Source organism: Kryptolebias marmoratus, linkage group LG3 (genome assembly GCF_001649575.2).
Source record: "Kryptolebias marmoratus isolate JLee-2015 linkage group LG3, ASM164957v2, whole genome shotgun sequence".
NCBI lineage: Eukaryota > Metazoa > Chordata > Actinopteri > Cyprinodontiformes > Rivulidae > Kryptolebias > Kryptolebias marmoratus.
This window is the reverse complement of record NC_051432.1, coordinates 26818597-26836664: the sequence shown is the minus strand read 5'-3', so window position 1 is coordinate 26836664 and position 18068 is coordinate 26818597. Positions and strand designations below refer to the sequence as shown.

At 36.8% G+C, this 18068-nt stretch overlaps 1 protein-coding gene across 1 annotated transcript; it reads left to right on the top strand.

Moving 5' to 3' along the window:
* The first annotated feature begins 9334 nt into the window (after positions 1 to 9334).
* Positions 9335 to 13776, top strand: LOC108245490 (CD209 antigen-like). The gene is made up of 7 exons (XM_017432438.3): positions 9335 to 9616; positions 9874 to 10005; positions 11234 to 11332; positions 11427 to 12221; positions 12366 to 12508; positions 13344 to 13453; positions 13560 to 13776. Exons 2-7 carry the CDS (start codon positions 9903 to 9905, stop codon positions 13696 to 13698), a joined length of 1389 nt encoding a protein of 462 aa, XP_017287927.1. The 5' UTR covers positions 9335 to 9616; positions 9874 to 9902; the 3' UTR covers positions 13699 to 13776.
* The last annotated feature ends 4292 nt before the right edge of the window (positions 13777 to 18068 follow it).

Below are 18068 nucleotides of genomic sequence, written 5' to 3'. Positions count from 1 at the left end.
TTTTGTGCATTACTTGAGTTGAATAATTTATAAGCAGAATTTTCCCTTTTTAACAACCCTAATTGAGACGTTGTGTAAAAATAAAATCAGAATGCAAATATTTGTAAATCCCATAAACCCAAATTTTATTCCCAGTGGGACATAGTGAACATATTAAATGTTGAAACTAAATGTTCCAATTTTAGGAAACAAAAAGGTAATGTTAAGTTTTTTTGGCAGCAACAGATCTCAAAAAAGTTTTAGATTCATGTTTCCCTCCATGAAGCATCTCCTCTTCTTCTACCATCAGTCTGTAAACATCTGGACCTGAGGAGAGCAGCTGCTGGAGGTTTTAGAGGGAATGTTGTCCCATTCTGTCTGTTCAACAGTCCTGGATGGGAGCAGATGTTCAAAAACCTGGAGATCCTTTCCAGAGGCACTAATGCACCCCCATACCATCAGAGAGGCAGACTGGATAGTTTGGACCCGTCTGACCTCAGCACATTTCTCCTCTTTGGTCCAGAGGAGACACATCTGTTCACATCCGGCTTCTTCTTTGCCTGATAGAGCTTTAAGCAGCATTTGTGGACGGCACGGTGAACTGTGTTTACAGACGATGATCTGTGGAAGTGTTCCTGAGCAGAACCAGAACCAGAACCTGATCACCAACATTCAGCCTTGATCTTTGACCTCAGAGATTTCTCCAGATTTTTGAAATCTTTGATGATATTATGAACTGTACATTGAAAGTCTTCCTAATTCTCAGTTGAGGAACATTTTTCTGAAATTGTTTTCACATCAGAACAGCTCGGGCCGTCATGAACGAAGTACTTTTGAAAAACTATCCTTTAACTAATGTTCTCGCTCTCAGGTGTGGGCTGCTGAGTCCTATTTAGTCTCTCGAAATTATACACCATTTACATTCTCTGTGGGAGTCCGCATAAAGAAAATGTGCCTCCTATAATGTCTTCAGCTGTGGGTGCCTTTTGAGTTTTCTGAGTCACCGACTAAATTAGGTTAAAAACTATCAGTTATGCCTTTACTGAAAAGCCATGAACAAAAAAGAGGATCTAAATGTGTCTGAGAAATAAGCAGGAATGGATGATCAAAGTGTGACAAATCAGAGCCTTAAATGATATCACAGGCTGACAGGAAACTATCTTGGCTATGACAGTCAATCAGTCTGACCTTGAAATCAACAAAAACACATGATGAAAAGCAGCAAAAACCAGAGGATGTTGCAATAACTGACTGACAGGAAACTCTGTCTGAATTTCAGATGCATTAGCACTCATATCAATTATAGTTTAGCCTGAAATATACTGAGCACACCCATTCAGTAAACAACATCAATGGTCTCATTTCCCAGCTGTGTTTCATTGAAATACTGGCTTTAAAAGCTTTAGATTAATTGGTAACATGTGAGGAATTATTAAATTTGCACATTTTAAAGTTAAATTTCTTATAAACTGAAATAATTAATAGCCTGGCATTCGTCAGATGAATGCATGTCACCCGCTGCCTTTCATACCAGATGTTTAAACTAAGATCATGATGAGAAAGGATGAAGTTATGGCTGTCTTGTTCTAGTCTGCACAATCTCATTTGATATTGTGGGATCACACAAGATGTATTGGTGCTCAGAGAATGTGTTGAGGAAGACTATCAGCTACTACCACACCAAATTGATCTCAATATTTATAAAACTGACTGAATTACAGCCACTTTTGTACAGGCTAATGTTAATTAGCTGCAGATGTACATATGATGATTACTTTCTGAGAGTTTCATTAAAATCTCTCCAGTGGTTCATGAGATTTTATCCTAACAGTCAAAAACAACACTCACAGACATGGTCAAAAACATTATAATAAATAAATAACAACTGATTTAACAAGCACTCAAAGTTATCTAATCAAATGTTAAAGCTAAAATATTTTAGTTTTATAATCCGCCGGCTCATTTTGAATTCAGTGCCATCACCTTTGAGACGTAAGCGCGTTGCCGCTGAGTTACATCACCTCTTCTTTTATCAGCTCTCTTTAAGTGTTTAGGAACTTTAAAAAAAACTGAACAGTTCAATGTGAAATATTTTCCTTGTGCCTCCTTGACAGAAGTTCTGCAGCTCACCGGGATAACGGGTCCAAACAGCAGGAGAGCCGTGCCCACTCAGAACACAGGAAACTGGCCTTTGAACTGCATGGTGATGACCAAAAATACAGCTAAACAGTAATTTACGAAAACAATGTTATATTTGACTGGAAGGTTTTGACTTGAATTCAGTTGGACTCCCAGGACGTCCCTGTAACATTTTAACATGGTCCTGGTCAACAGTTCTTCAGTGTTTTTGGTTTTGTTTGCTTTTTCCCTCATTTTTAGTCCAGGACCTGATATTTTAATTTCAGAGGAACTTTTATTATAATCACCTACCACTTAAAGGTGAAGGGCAGGTTTGCCTCAGTGAGTGTGATTAGTTTTTGTAACCTTTTCAGAACGTTTTCTGGAATAATCACCTACTATGTCAGGACTGGTTGTCCTTATGGGGATGAAAACTCAGTTCTAATATGGTGGCACACGAGTTAGGGGTAAGGTGTGAAATCGGTAAAGGTTAGGGCAGGGGTAGGCAACCCTGGTCCTCGAGGGCCACTATCCTGCATGTTTTACTTGTTTCTCTGCTCCAACACACCAGATTCAGTGGTTAAATTACCTCTTCATGTTCTGCAGAAGCCTGTTAATCACCCATTGATTCAAATCAGGTGTGTTGGAGCAGAGAAACAAGTAAAACATGCAGGATAGTTTGGGTTAAGGTCTGGGTAAGGCTACAGAAATGACTGGAAGTTAATGTTAGTTAAAGTTTTATATGTTTGCATCTGTGTTCGTCTGCCTTTTACTGAAATATCTCATTAATCACTGAACAGATTTTAATGAGAGTTTTAGAAAATAATCATTTGGTGCACATCAACAACTGAGCCAATTCAAGGTGGCTGCTAATGTAGTAGCAAACATGGCTATAAGTTATTCAAAGGTACAGATCTTTTACTAAAATGTGATGTGCTAGTAGCTGAGACTCATCCCCAACATACTCTGAGTGCTAACAGATTGCATGAGATATATTCATTTTGCATTCAAGGTTTGGCAAAAATAGCTACAAGTCCATCATTTCTCCACATAAAATTATCTTAGTTAAAAACCTTTGGCACAAATGGTGGTGGACACTTATTGTTAAAGGAATGCTGGGCCTTTTAACATGTTTTTGTTTTAGTAAATTGTGATTTTATTGTAACTGTGTAATGTCTGTAACACAGTGTTGACTGAGGCCCGAAGACTGCAGTGTTTCAGAAAAATAAAACTCTCATTCCTGTCCCTTCTGTGCAAAAAATATTCCCAGAATGTTCTCGTCCTCCTGAAGGATCCATGCATCATGTATGACCAAGCCCGGCCTTTCTGGGATGGGGTGAGGGGTACGGGGGAGGTGTGGGTGGTCGTGGCTCACATGGTGGTCATCTTCTAATAACAGATCTTGGTTTGTTCCAACCCTTACACATGTCACTGCCTCCTGAATGAGCCAAATAACCCCCCACAGTACCCCAATATGTTCCTCAGCTGTAGGAAAAAAAAGCCTTCAATGCATTACTGAACACATCGTCATAATAAGTCATAATAATACATGAGATTTCTTTAAAAACTTTCTGCTCTTTGAGAGCTTTTACCTACTGTTTTTGCCGATGTTAGCATTTGTTTTGCCAATTGTAAGTACAGTTTTGTTCCTTTTAACTTTTGGTTATCGTTCAGATCATTTTAGATTCTGTTTTAGCTTCTTCAGCAACTTTTAACAAAGACATTCAGCACTCGGAGAGAAAACTGAATTCCTCTATTCTCAGGTATATTTTGTTCTTGCAACATCTGCAGATGACAAAAAAATCCCAAAAGCTTTGCACCTGATTTACGCCAACATGAGGAGTCCTGCTGTGATGATTCTTTTTATGTTTTGTATGTTCGTCTCAGTTGTAGCCGACCTGTTGTCTGTCTTCTTGTGGATGTGGGAGTTTTTGCTGCACTTCTTACATCAATTAAATGTCATTTTGGGTTCTGTTTATTTTACAGATGTGTGTTTTTTTTCTCAGGTTGCCATGATGATACTGATTCAAACATCTAAATTTGTGCAACAGTTTTTGTCACCTCTGCACCTTAATCGTTCTACACGGCGCTGAAAGTACACCATCTGCAGAAGCTTTGTGCACATAATAACAAACAACGTAGACACAGATTTTTTTTTTTTACCCATGTACCAATTTCTCAAAGTTAATTTGAATAATGAGAACAACTATAATCTATGATGTTCACAGCTGTTTGTGTGCATTTTCTCAGGCAAGTGTAAACCCACAGATTGTGAAATGCAAATATTATAAAAACAAAAAGGCTTTACTTCAGACAGTTTTACAGAAGTTGTCCTAAACCTTGGTGTGATTGTAGCTGAGACTGATCCACAACACATTCTGAACTGTAATAAACTGCACCAAATCTTTTCTTAAAATATACAGAGTAAATGCTGTCTGTTAGCAAAATATCTCATGAACCACAGATTTTATTGACGCTTTCAGAAAATAATCAGCAGATATATATCTGAAATGGATTCATTTTTGGAACCAATCCATTTAAAAATGTCTGCTACAGTTAACTGACTGTAGAAAACACAAAAAATGAATATATTTTTGCCAAGTTTACAGGTACTGAGTTAAAATTCATTGTGGTAGTATCTGAGAGTCATCCACAACACACTCTTGATAATGCATTACTTTGCTCATAACATTGTTGACCAAAATTGTTTCATAATTTAACAACAAAAGATGATTTTAGTCTAAAACTCTGGCTGAAATGTGCAATCCTTCAGGAAATGCTAGGTCTTCCATTTAAGCCTGCATCTACTTTATTTTTATGCATTTTTGTAAATTCTGCAGTGTTGTTTTTAACACAAATACTAAACCAAAAGGTAAAGTGTGTGTCTGTGTGTGGTAGGCAGCATGTTTAAAGTACACATATTCTCCCCTAACAACACAAAATAAGAAATGGAGATAAAGTAAGTGGGTGTATTTTTGATTTCTATTATTTATTGCTTTTTTGCCTCGTTGCCTCACTGAGCTGTGGTTTACCATTTCTGTTAACTTAGCCGTTAATTTATCAGCTATGCATTTAAAATTCAGTTTTTAGTAAAGTCGGAAAGAGATGAGCTAATGAGGGTTTCATTCATCAATTTCTACTTTTATTGATTCAAATCCAAACAGGACAGAACTTCTCCTGCTCCGTTCCTTTCATCTCTCCGAAAACGTTGCCGTCAATAGTTTTACTTTTTAATTCGTCTCATACTTTCAGCCGCCCAGTCCTGCTCTCCTCCCATGCAGACAGTCGCATCATCTGATGCCTCACATCAGAAACACGTCATCACGGTTAAATATAGAACCAAACTGATCCCACAATCATGTCACTTTTGGCACGCTTGATCTTGTCTTATGCGCCGTGGTTCTGTTTAATCTCAACAGACCTGTTGAGAAATCTCCGAGCTGAAGTGAGTCATTCACTGCCAGTTGTCCTGCCTCCTCCCAGCATCTCGCCTTCTGCTCACCGAGAGTCTATTTTAATTCATTAGAAAATAGAATAAAGTCACTGAATTACAATAGCTGCATTCTTCCACAGTGTCTTTATTGGCTTGGGGTAAACGTTACGCATCAGGTGGCGTTTTTGCTTTTATTGCTGTTATTCAACAAAAAGCAACAATTTGTATTTCAGGTTTTTTTTCTATTAGATTTTAGAATAGGCAGGAGCAGTGCAGTGACAGTTGAAAAAGGTAATCTGAGGCTTTTATATAGCCTTTCTTTCCTTTTTTTAAAATTTATTTGGTGCATTAGACATAACTTTACTGTGCACATATTTGTAACAATGACTGAAAGTGGATGAGCCACCAAATTTAACACACAAATTAAAACTGAAACTTTTTTTGCAAACAAATCTTGCTGGACCAACTGGATCAGCTTTAGACACAGCGGTTATTAAAAAAAACATCAAAAAACAAACCATACATTTTACATCTATAATATCCAGTCACTTCACAGACAATGTAAGGGTCCAAAATCAAATGCAGTCTTTAAAATTTTCAGCTATTTGACTAACAATTAATAGCTAAGCACCTTTAAAGGAGGCCTCCTAAAAGCTCCCAGTTTCTGAACAACTTAACACATTTCCCCATGTTCAGCTTTAACCTGACAGATTTTTACGGCACGCAGAAAAGAGTGAGAAATATATTTTTATTCTACATGTTAAACTTTAGCTCATCTTTGACCAATAACCTTCACTTGAGACCCATCTTTAATTATTTTAGTTGGAAATGTTGAAGCAGTTTAAAATTTTAATGACAAGAAAGTTGATAAAGGTGGAAAACATGGTCCACCAATGGTCAAAACAGTTGATAAGTGTGTTCCTTTTCATATTTGCTGGTTAAATAAGTAGGACTGGGTGATATTTTCTGTTTCTGAAGGGTCACCATCCTCTCCTGCTCTGAAGGTGGTGCTGTTGAAGTTGTTGCTTTTCCTTCTTGGAGGCGCTATAAGCGGGGTCCGTCGGAGGGTTTTTAAATGACAGCTTGTTTCACGACACTGATGTGATTTTCTTTAGTCTTCTTTATATTTTTCCCTTAACTGAGAAGAGGCTCTACGGTGGCCTCAGACAAGCGTGTTTTTGGTAACAAGTCATAGTCAAGTCAAATTCAAAAGAAAGAAACAGAAATATTCCTGCTGTACCATATGAACTAAAGCAGGCCTGTAATGTATGAAAAGATTCTTGCTAAAAGCAGAAACCCCAGCAAGCTTTTCAGCTTTTCTTAAAGTAGATATGAGGAAGAACTGATTGTAGTGTGAAGCGCTTTGGGGTCCTTGGACTAGAAAAAGCCCTATACAAGTGCAAGCCATTTACCATTTAAAAAACATTTTTACACTGTAACGTCATAACAATACAGTTATTTGAAAGTTAAATATTTATATTCTATCTCAGATTGAGAAATTTATTTTATCTGGTTCCAGAGAAGTCTAAACTTTGGGGCTTATGTGTAAGATTGTAGACATTTGACAAGTAGAAGGTGCTCTGTAATAGAAAGAGGGAAACATTTAAGTCTTTTGAAATTTGTTTAAATTATTCAAAAGAACTACATGTGGCTGATTAGCACTTAATGTCCAGAAGTATAGGTACATAGATGCTGAAAATAAGAATAAAATCAGTATTTACATTGTTCATATAAATAAGAAATAAACAGTTTTTCTTTGTAATACAGCAGTTCTGCTCCTCTTATTGCATTAAAAAAAACTATGAAAAAAAAACATGACTCCTATAATGGGATAAAAAAAAATACCTGTAAAAATAAAAAAGCAACCACAAATATGTAACAAGGATAAAAAGATTATTTGTTTTCCCACATGTAATTTACAACAGAAGTAAAAAAGTCCTATTAAATAATAAAATAAAAACAAAATAAAAAAAACTGAAGCAAGTTTCGACACAGGAGGTTGTGCAACAAGTTTTTGACACACGAAACCATTTAGTTTTTCTGATCAGCAGAAATTTTTCTGAATCAGCAGCTTTGGTTGGAGTGAGTAATATTTATGAGAACAAAGAGAAGTTCCTTTAAAAGCTGAACAAACTCATGCAATATTATGAGATCCTGCAAGATGTTTCAATCCTCAGAGAACGTGTTCAAGATGACTTTCAGTTACTGTCTGTCATGATGGGTGGAGAAGGAGGTGAACCCAGACTCATCTTTCAAAAACAAACTAATTTATTAAAATAAAAGAGAATCAAAAACAAAGGCTGACGTGGCAGCAAAACCAAACATAACAAAATCCAAAACATAAGATGAGGAGGACAACCAGACAGCGCATGAAGTGACAAAGAACCAGCAGTGAGGAGATGACCGGGTTTTAAAGCAGAGGGTAATTAGGGGAAGTGGGCACAGGTGAGTGATAACAACTAGGATCAGGTGAAGGTGTGCGTGGCAAGAAAACAAGAGACTGACTGAGGAGATGTGAATGATGACCGGAAATAAAGACACAAGGACCAAGAACTGAACTAAGACAAGGCTAAACAAAGATAACTGAATAAAATAAACTGAAACTGAACCATGAAGACAATAAAAGCAATAAACTGAATACAAAAACACAAATAAAACCCAAATCCTGACACTGCCACACCAAAATAAGTTTAAAATCATCTGAGTTATAGCCATTTTTGGGTTTGCTAAGGTCAATTGGTTGTGGCAGCCATCTTGAATTGGGTTGGCTCCAAATGTGAATGAGCTGTAGATGTTCAGACACTGATTACTTTCTGAGAGTTTCACTCAGTTTTGTCCAATGGTTAAGGAGATATTTTGCTAGACAGACACTAAGAACCTTAAAGAAAGATGCTGCACGGTGAGTAGTGCTCAGAATATATGTTGTGGATGACTATCAGCTACCACGACACCAAAGTTTAGCTCAATAACTGTGAAACTGGCTGAGTTATAGCAATTTCTGTGACAGCTATCTTAAACTGGTTTGACTCCAAAAGTTTTCCACTTGTAGATTCATTCCTTGTTTTTGGCAGCAGGCAAGGAAGATTAAAAGACCCAGATTTAACATCAAAGAAATGCTGAGTAAATAATGTCAGCGGTAAAACAATGCCAAGCAGCGGAATACGTATGTCTGCTTTAAGACTGTAGAAGAATGTTTTTTTTTATGACAGAGAGAGTTTATCAAATGTATTCGTCACACAAGGACGTCAGCTCTGTTCAGAGCTGAAGGTCTCAGTGGAGAGGGCAGTTTGATCTGACCTAAAATGTAAAAATGAAATTATAACTCAGTTTGAGCTTGCAGATTTTTGCAGAAAATTAATTTCTCATGAAAACAAATAAAAAAGAAGACCTTTCACCAAACCTAAAATGCTAACAGTGCAGATTTCATATGAGGAAATGGCAACAAGGTCTGAGTCTGGTTAATTCCTCAATTTCTATTTTAATATGCTTAATAATGTACAAGATTAAAGCCACAGTACTGGTAAAAATATTATTTTCCAATACAGGAAGTCTGTTTTTAACAAGCAACTCACTTCTTTCAGTTTTTTTTCTCAGTATTTTCACTGAAATATTCACTGTATATCAGAAGTAAATCTGTAGGTTGCACGAAAAAAGAAAAGGAGTGTGTGTTTCAGTTTGAGGAGGTGTCAGTTTGTTTAATATTTGAATTATGTATTCTGGGGACAGCACTCTTTGCACTCCTAGTCTAGACAGCCTTGATTGGTTTCCTGGACAGATTCTGGAGAAAACCTTTGTTGCCAATCAGCTAAATTTCTGTGGACCTCAACTTCTCCAAAGCGCAAAACATCGAAAACCTTTCTGATGAAAACTGAAATGAAAAGAAGTGAAAAAACCAGAAGAAGACTTTTGTCCCTCCCACCAACCGTCCTGCATATTTTACTCCTCTGCTCACAAGTGAAAGATAACATATCCTCTTTGATATGATTGAGGACACATGAACTCTGCAGAATGTCAGTTTGACTTTATGCATCTCGACTCAACAGAAGCTTCTTTATAACATCAGTTTTCTGCTCTTTACCAGAAGAGGTAAGGTTTATTCCATTTATCGTCTACATTTATAGTGTTTTTTAATCAACTGTTCAAGTGCTTCAACTGTGTGAATCAGTCAGCAACAAAGGACATTTCAACAGTCTAATGAGAATTATGAAATTATTCTTCATGCCAGTATAAGAACTTTACTGAAATGATATAAAGCTGTTGCTTCATTTGTTAAGTCACCTTATTGTGATTGCACTGCTCAATCTCCATGTCAGAAACTATTTGTGTTTTTGTTTTGCTGGTAGGAAATTCAGCTCGTGAGGCAGATGTAAAAATGGCCGTCCAGTACCACGCCTCCACCAAGACAAACACGGACAACGATGACTGTAAAATTGCATATAATATGTTTTTTTCAGACGAAAAACTTCTCTCTGCAGGTAATAAAACAATTCTTTCATAAGAATGATTTAACATTATTGCTTTTCAAATCCCACAGTAAAAAGGTAATTGTCCCCATTATCATTTTCCAAACAGTTATTGGTAAACAAAACAAACTAATCTTTAAAAATACATTCTTGGGCTGCGGTGGCTCTGTGGTTAGTGCTGCGGTCTTGTAATCCTGAGGCTGCATGTTTGAGCTCAGGCTGTGGCGGAAAGGGCTTCCGGTGTAAAACAATTGCCGAATCTTTCGTGCAAATTTGCTCGCTGTGGCAACCCCTGAAGAAGGGAGCAGACGAAAAGACATTCTTAGGAGCTGCTGTGTGAGGAATAAACACAGCAATGGCATTTTAACAAAAACGGCTCCAGTTGAGGGTGTTTTACACATTCATATATAAACAAATCTGCCAAATCTCCATCTGTAAAGACATTTTGATTAACACAGATGATTCTTTTAGTGGTATTGATGTAAACAACATGCAACAAACAAGAATGGAAATTAATTAAATAAGTCATGCGCACAATCGTCATGTTGCAACTTCTTCTATTGCAAAAGTTTGCAAAGCGTCTGCTCCCAGGTGATGCATTTAATGCAACCAACCAGTCCCTTTAAACTCTTCCAGTTTTGGATGGAAATTTATTGAATCCTATAAGCAACAAACTGACGTTTCTTTTTGTACAAAACCAACCAGCTATAAATTAGATCTGACAGATAATATAAGCTTATTATCCTCATATGCTGGTTGGGAATTTTTCACATCACCAAAATACAGTTTTAAACCTTTAATTTCAACAATGTTCCACTTTTAAATGTTAAGATTTTAAAATGTAGGGGGGAATAAATAATTAGACAATCTCCAGTTGTTTCCGTAAAAGGACCAAACAATAAACATTTGTCCTCAGTTGTTAGAGTATAGTTTTGTTTTTTATCCCTGTATTGATTTTGGTTGGATCAATGTTCTGCTAGTTTTAGTTTTTAGCTACTGTTTTGATTTTTTCCTTTTTATTATTGTTTTAATTTAATTCAGTTTCAGCTTTTTCAACAAATTTAATCAAAATCCTTCAGCGCTCCTGTAGTTTATGTTTTTATTGTTGTTATAAGTTAATAGTCCTGAAGCATCCGTGCCTGAAATTTGCTGTGTTTTGCAACATTACTAAAACCACAACTTCCTCAGATCACTTCAACATTTCTAAGTTTCTTCTTCTGCTTTGTTTGCTGTCATTCAGTCTATGCATTGAGAAACAGGCCTTTCAAGATAACTACGATTTGCCTCGGAGTGCTGTGTGTTCTCCTGGTGGCTGGGATCATCGGTCAGAGTGTCTACTGTGAGTCTACCGTTTTTGTTTTCTCTGCCAAAAAGCCACACTGTCTGATATCAGGATCAAATCACTGAGTCATGCTTTCTTGTCCTCTTGGCAGATCAAAATGTAGGACAAGAACATAAGAAAAATATAAAGGCCCTGAATACAGAAAGAGAGAACCTGCAACAAAGTCTGACAACCGTCCGAGCAGAGAAAAAAAATCTTGAAGCTGTCCGTAATCAGTTGCAGCAAACTAACAGTGACATATCAACAAGAATTGATCGAATGATGAACACTTTTTACTCCATAAGAAGCGAAAGAGATGAGCTTAAAGACCGTGAAGGTCAGCTACAGGCCAGCCAGACTGCTGCAAAAAAACAGTTAGAACAACTAAATACCACTAACGCTCAACTACAGAAAGACAAAGATTCCTTATCAACAGCCCAGCAAAAATTACAAACACTATACGACTCAGTTGTGAAGTCCAAAACAGAGCTACAGTCCAGATACGATTCTGTGACCAACGACAGGAACAATCTGCAGAACAAATTCAACAACGCAACCAGATCCAGAGAGCAGCTGCAGCTGAGTTACAACAACCTGATTCTGGAGGTTGAACATTTACAGGTCAGGTTCAACTTCTCAGCCCAAGAGAAGGACAAGATAGCGAGCAGCCACCAAAACCTGACGGCGGCACTGAAAACCTTGCAGAAGACATATGACATAATTAAAAACGCAGAAAATGAGCTGCAGGTGTCATACAAGACAGCTCTTAATCAAAAACAGGCGGCTGAACTCGCCCTTCAGAATGTGACAGCAGAGAGAGATCAGCTAAAAATGAAAGCTGAGAACCTGACCGCTGAGAAAGAACAGCTGCTGGATACGATCAACAAACTCAACGCAACCATTCAAGGTGAGCAGACGGAAATTAAAGGCCAAGCATTTTTTTACCCGCCGTCTTTCCCGCCAGTTTTACTCTAAATTCATCTTATGTTGAGAAATGACAGAGTTGTAGCTGTTTTGTCGTTTATGTCAGCATGTGTCCTTTTACTTACAGAGAAAAGATGCCCTGCAGGCTGGGTGAAGTTTCACCTCGGCTGCTACTTCAAATCTACAGCTAAGAAAAACTGGAATCAAAGCAGAAAGTATTGTCAGGACAAAGGAGCAGACCTGACTATCATAAACAGTGAAGAAGAAATGGTTTGTATTTCTTATTTATATCATCAGCTATCATGATTTAAAGGGAAATACCATCAATTTTAATAAAGAAACATCCCAACTTCCTCTCTTTGTTCAACCTTGAAGCCAAAATGTCATTTTTTGAGGATCTTCCATGTTGTATTTTTTGAGCCAGGGTCCGTGCGCTCGACATGTGGGGCTGTTTCTTTAATATAAAAGTCCCGCTTACACACCCTCCCACCTAGCTAATAGGCTGTTACCCTGTCAATCACACAGTTATTAAAGCCTCAAAAAACTAATTGACACTAAATGTGCTTTTAAAAATTCACATTTAAGCATACAGCAGCAGGTAAGAAGTAATAAAAAAATACTTAAAGTGTTTTTTATATTTTAGTCAGGAAAATGTCCCACTTGACTTATTTTAATTTTGTGATGGAACTTAAAAACCGTCCTGCAGCCAGCCACTAGGGGGCGCACGTCCTTTGTGCCTTCAACTTCAGGGTCCCGGTTCTGTCTCTAGGTCTAATACATCTTGATGGGGAAAAACTGTAAGCTTATATGTCTAGAAATATTTAAATTACTTCATAGCTGGATTGTCCAACTTACTTTTAAAAGTCTGACATTCCTTTAAATGTTCTGTTCAGTTTAATTTATTTAAATATAAAATCTACTCTTTGAAATCTGCCTCTGCACACTTGCTCTACTTTTGCCTTCCCATGCTACTATTACTTTTTAGCTATAGTTCTAGTTTTAGCTACTTAGCAACTCAGTTTCAGCATTTGTCATTCACTCTACATGCTCCCAGAAAAATCTAAATCGTCTCGTTTCACTTGCTTTTCCGCTTTTTTCTTCCTAGGCTTTCATCAACGGTTTGTACAGCAGCGACAAAGAGGTTTGGATCGGTCTGACTGATGGAGGAGTTGAAGGGCAGTGGAAATGGGTCGACGGAACACCTATGACCCTGGCGTAAGAAACTAAACTCATTATCTTGTCAATTTAGTTCATTTGCCAAATATATAATGGAGATTTTTTATTTTTATACTACTTCATGATGAGCTTTTATGTTTTTCAGGTTCTGGGCTAAAAACCAACCCAACAGCCATCAGGGGAAGGAGCAGGACTGTGTTGAGTTCTGGCACCGAGCAACAGGAAATGGTGACTGGAATGATGAGAACTGTAGTATAGAAACATACTGGATTTGTGAGATGTAGGGTTCATGAAAAGAGGCATGATATATATTTTTTTTACATCTCTGTCTGATTATAATAAATATTCAAAAACTCAAAAAATAAAACCCCTCACAACCCTGGCAAAAATAAATGAAATAAAACCCCCAAACATGCAGGATGTTCAGTTAGTTTTTTTTGTTTTGTAGAACAGCAAAAAAAACAAACAATAATAAATAAAAAAAATAAAAAAGCAGAATAGAAATGCTTTCTAATACACAGCTAAAACAGCTGGTACAAACTTTAATCAAAAACAGAATCTCTGAATTCAGTTTGTGTCAGTTCAGTTTATATTGATGCAAATTTTCCATTTTGAGAGTAATTATTTTTATTGTTTGTGTAGATTGTTTATCTTTCTTTGGTCTACCTTTAGAAGATTTTACAACAGTGTACTTTTAGTGTTTGCAGCTTAAATAGAATAACTAACATCTTCTGTTTCAGTCACTCTGCAATCACTTTGCTTTACTTTTTGTAGTAATATTTTATGAACAACCAACTGATGACAGGAAAAAAACATAATGCTTTGCAAAATCATATTTAGTGCATTTTGACAAATGTCTTGATTTACTTAATACATAATTATCTCAGATTCATTTACTTTATAATTATTTTGTTTGCAATTTATGGCAGATTATGTGAAATCAAATCAGTATCATCATTATTTGATTTAATGAATAAATTTTTGTATTTCTTTACGCTCACTGTCTTTTTTTTCTTGCAACATCATGAAGTTTAGTTTGTGCACAAAAGCAAACTATCAATAGGAATGATTGCTTGTGTGATTTCGATCAGTTTATCAGCAGCAGGTGAGGATTTTCCTTCATGTGACAGCTAATGAGGTTTAAGGACAAACAAAATGGCTGCATCAAGAACATATTGGCAATTATGAGCATTAACATGAGGAGTTCTGCAGCTTATGAGTAACATCAGGGCCACATTAGAGACTCACAACCATTCATGCTCACACCTATAAGGCTAATTTAGGATCATCAGTTAACCCAACATGGAAGGTTTTAGACTGTGGGAGAAGACAGAAGCACGCATGCAGGGGAAAAACGTGCAAATTCCACACAAAAAGGCCCTGGCTCGGAGTCAAACCCAGAACCTTCCTGCTGCAAGACAACAGGAATTAAAACACATGAAAAACATACAATCACATGTTAATTGAAATTATTTAAAACAAATGCTAATAGCTAATAAACACCCCAGATGGTGTCCAAAAGTCAAGATGGTGGTTGATGAGAATGATGGGTTCAACGGCTCTTTAAAGAGCCATTTAGGAACAAGAGCTGGCTTTTTTTGGCTCCCAAACAGGTCTTCACTAGTAGGTAATGAAGAGTCATTTGGTAGCCAAAACAGATGTCTCTTTTCTGTGAGCTGAGCCAAATGAGCTGGATCCCAGAGAAGAGACACTTAGTCCCACCGCTAGCTGACGAGGACTCAAGAATGCAGGCAGCAAACAGGCAGGTACTTTTCCAAGAATTATTATTTTTTCTCATGAAGTCGACGTGTTTGAAACACTGTGTAGAAGAGGGGAAGCTTCATAGTGGGAAACATGGCCCTGTCCCAACTTTTCTGAGATGCATTGTTGACATCAACCTTTTTTTCCCTAAATATGGTACAACATTAGTTTAAACATTTGATACGTTTACTATGCCCCACTGGGAACAGGCTGCCGTAGCTCCGTGATCATTGCTGCGATCTTGTAGTCCTGAGGCTGAGGGTATGACCCAGATTGTGTCAGAAAGGGCATCTGGTGTAAAAAATGATCAAATCTGTCGTCTGAGTTCACTTTCTGTGGCGACCTCTGCAGACGGGAGCAGCCGAAAAGAAAAACAAACACTGTTTCATTGGGAATAAATTATGGGTTATGAGATTTGTAATTCATCACATCAACGTCCCATCTTTTTCAGAATTGAGGTTGTACTTAAATATCTTAATATATGCTTTCAAATAGAAATATTGTCAATATCTTAAAAAGGTGTACTGTTAATAAACTATAAATTTACTGCCACAGTTGTGTTGAAATTTACTTTTTTGATTTGTTACATTTGAGTTGAGATTTCTTTCCTTTAGGTTAAAAACTGCATGAGACATAATCATGGAAACAAAAGGACAGAGTTGAACCTCTTTTTTCAACCTAAAAGTGACATAAATGCTGTCCTACATTTAATCCTTATATAATTTACCCTTTTAACTTAAAGTTTGTCTCAGTATTATTTATCTTACACACACTGTTTGATGCATTTTAACTTCAGCCACTCATCGATCTACACAAAATCATTTTCTTTGCATATATCTTTTCATGGATTTGTCTGTTTGTTTAGAGCCTCTATGCTCTGCCCACTCATGCAGGTAGGTGGGAAATACTTGGTTTCAACATATTGTTGTGTGGGAGCAGCTCCATGTGCGCTCACACCGACCCTCAAGAAGGTAGACTCAAAACTCGTTCACTCACATTCTCTCAAGATACTTAAATACTAATGAAACAGAATATATATGACATAACATGAAGAAACTCATTTTACACCAGATGTAATTATTATAAGTCCCATTAGAGAACCTTTTTAACATTGGAGAGTATTTTTTTTAGTAATTTTACATTAAAATGATAAATATATGTCATTTCTGTTGTTTCTGCTGTGGATGCTGTATTTTTTGATACCTTGGCGATTTGCAGTTTAATCCATAGAGCCTTAGTGAGTAATTGTTTTATTATATATGTTTTCAGATCAAACAAACCAAACTGACTATCTTCTCTACGAGACAAAATCAGATTTGTCTTCAAAGGACGTCCTTCGTCATTTTTCTAACAAGTCAATCATTCTTATATAAATGTGAATGTTTTTTTTTACAGTGCTCTGAGATGATTTTGTTGTGAACTGGGGCTACATAAATAAACCAAAGCGAATTGAATTTAATTGAATCTGAGTATTACTTATTTTCCCATTTATCTGTAAAACTTGAACATTTTATGCCAATATTCTGGCCTGAGAAGTGAATTTGTAGCAAAGTATCACAAGACAGACAGTCATAATGTTGACTTTTGTTGTTATTTATTTAGAATTTTTATAGGTAAGCTTATCTTTTAACCTCTAAAGCTACCTGCAGATGCATGAATGGTGTTTTAGTTTTGTCTGTACTGGTAAAACAAGCTTAGATACACTCCAAACACTGAGAAGCTGTGTTCCTGCAAACGTCAGTGCTTAAAGTGAACATGTCTTATGTGCATGTTGTGGCTCTGAAGCTGTCACTGCTCAAGAAATGATGTAATAGATTAAAACATGGTATTAATTTCAGATCACACAATGCAAACTGTGACAGTCCTGTAAGAGACAGAATCAGATTTGTCTTCTGTTCAGTCTCAGACAGGACTATCCAGAGACAGCAGGGTCCATTTCCTCGTCTGACACCTCGGATTATTCATCACGTAAGTCGAAGGATTCCCAAAGCAGCGAAGACGCAGTTTTGCACAACAACATGCGAGGCTTCGTTTATAAATTCAGTGCAATAAAAAACTGTTGGCGTTGCATCATTAGGTGTTGTAGTTCAATAATGCCAGCTCATTCTGATACAACCAAGGCCAAGAAATCATTCTGTTTATTTCTACTGTTTACTGTCACAGCTTTAAGTTTAGTGCAGCTTTATAAACACTTCATTAACAGGATTACTTCATAGAAGTGGTTTTGATTTTTAAATTATTCCTATTTGTTTTATTTTGGCATCTTTTGTACATATGCATACACCAAGGCGTGTCACTTTTGGTTTAATCAGTTGTTACCTTCACATTGTAGAGACACTGCTACTACCATGCCAAACTGCAGCAAAATATCTGTAAACGTGACTAAATTATAGCCAGTTTTATGTATTTTATGGCATGTTGGTTGTGGTGGCCATTTTGGATTGACTTCAAAGGTTAATCAGCTGTAGGTGAACACTCAGTGATCACTTTATGAAAGTTTCAATAAAACTTGTCCAGCTGTTCATGAGATATTATGCTAACACTGCAAACACACAGCCTTCAGTGGTGTGTGCTAATATAGTGGATGCCTGTTCTCTAAAATTAATTGAGCAATATTAAGTTGCTGTTAATGAAACGAGGCATGAATAAGAGTTGATTTATTGATAATTTTGGTTCTTTGAAGAAGCATCTGTAATAAAAAAAAAACCAAAAAGACAAATTTTGTTTTATATCCAGATTTATTGTTCAGGAAATGAGTGTAAAAGTTGAAACGCATGACTTGTAGCTGTGTCTGTGTTGACCAGCGTTGCCCCCTTCTGGTAAAATCAAGCGACTGTGAGGCCGAACTCGGTGGTCCAAAGCTGGGGGTCCATGATAAAACTTTATAAACTTT